Here is a 1,046-nt window from a genome sequence, read left to right on the forward strand (position 1 = left end):
TCAGTTACAAATTCACATCCTTAATTGGGACCGTGGGTTGTATCAAACAGGAGACAAATCAGCAAATCTGAAATTCATCTATCCATTTGTCAGCCTCCCTTGGCTCCTTACTCATAAGTCATAAGTCCTAATTAGGGCTTAGGTTTTGCTCACGGCCACTAACAACAAATCAAAGGGGTGGGCCGGGTCCGGGTGGCTCCAAGTGTCCAACGTACTCCTTTAAACCGGTCATTTGAAAAGGTCGCCACGTGCACGTTACCCTCACAAGGAAGAAAAGAAAGGAATAGAGAGAGACTCTGCTCATGTGCCATTAGAAACTGCCGCCCTCGAGATACTTTCTGAAATCGCCGTTCTCTCTCTCTCTCTCTCTCGCTGCTTTCTGCAATTCCTGTGATTCTCTTCTTCCATCCATGGCGGCCTTAAACCGCCTCCTAAGAGCGAAGAGAGAATTGTCTTTCTCATCATCGTATTCATGGATGACTACGGATAATTTGTGGAGGAGCTTGTCTTCATCTACGTTTTCTGAAGCTGCTCAGCTCCGTCGTGCCCCATCTTCGCCGCCGCCCACGTCTATCAAAGCATTCTCAGTGCCACGAGATCCAAAGGAGAGGAACGTGCAGTGGGTGTTCCTGGGCTGCCCAGGAGTTGGGAAGGGCACATATGCCAGCCGTCTTTCTAAGCTTCTTGGCGTCCCTCACATCGCAACAGGTGATCTCGTTCGCGAGGAGCTATCCTCCTCCGGTCCCCTCTTCAAACAGGTCAGTTAAACCAAATCCCTAGCGTATTCGAATCCATTTTTTTTCTTCTTGATGTCATTTCTGTTGATTCATTTGCTAATCTTTCTTATAGGAATGAGATCTGTATCGAAATCTAGCTATATTGATTCTTGAGAGCCTCACCTATCAAGAGCTTGTTGTGGGACTCATAAGGCATACCTCTTTCAATTTTTTTTTTATCGGCATCGTGAAGCATATCCCACTCGATGCTTGACTCAGATAATTTTAAATTTCTTCCTCGTTCAACACAATCTTGGGGGGGGGGGGGGG

At 46.8% G+C, this 1,046-nt stretch overlaps 1 protein-coding gene across 1 annotated transcript in view; it reads left to right on the forward strand.

Moving 5' to 3' along the window:
- Window positions 1-290: 290 nt before the first annotated feature.
- Window positions 291-1,046, forward strand: part of LOC122057092 (adenylate kinase 1, chloroplastic-like) — an 11,925-nt gene continuing 11,169 nt past the window's right edge. The window contains exon 1 of the mRNA XM_042619091.1: window positions 291-758. Coding sequence (XP_042475025.1) covers window positions 411-758 — 348 coding nt within the window. The 5' untranslated portion in view covers window positions 291-410. The remainder of the gene's footprint in view (window positions 759-1,046) is intronic.

Source organism: Macadamia integrifolia, chromosome 12 (assembly GCF_013358625.1).
Source record: "Macadamia integrifolia cultivar HAES 741 chromosome 12, SCU_Mint_v3, whole genome shotgun sequence".
Taxonomy (NCBI): Eukaryota; Viridiplantae; Streptophyta; class Magnoliopsida; order Proteales; family Proteaceae; genus Macadamia; species Macadamia integrifolia.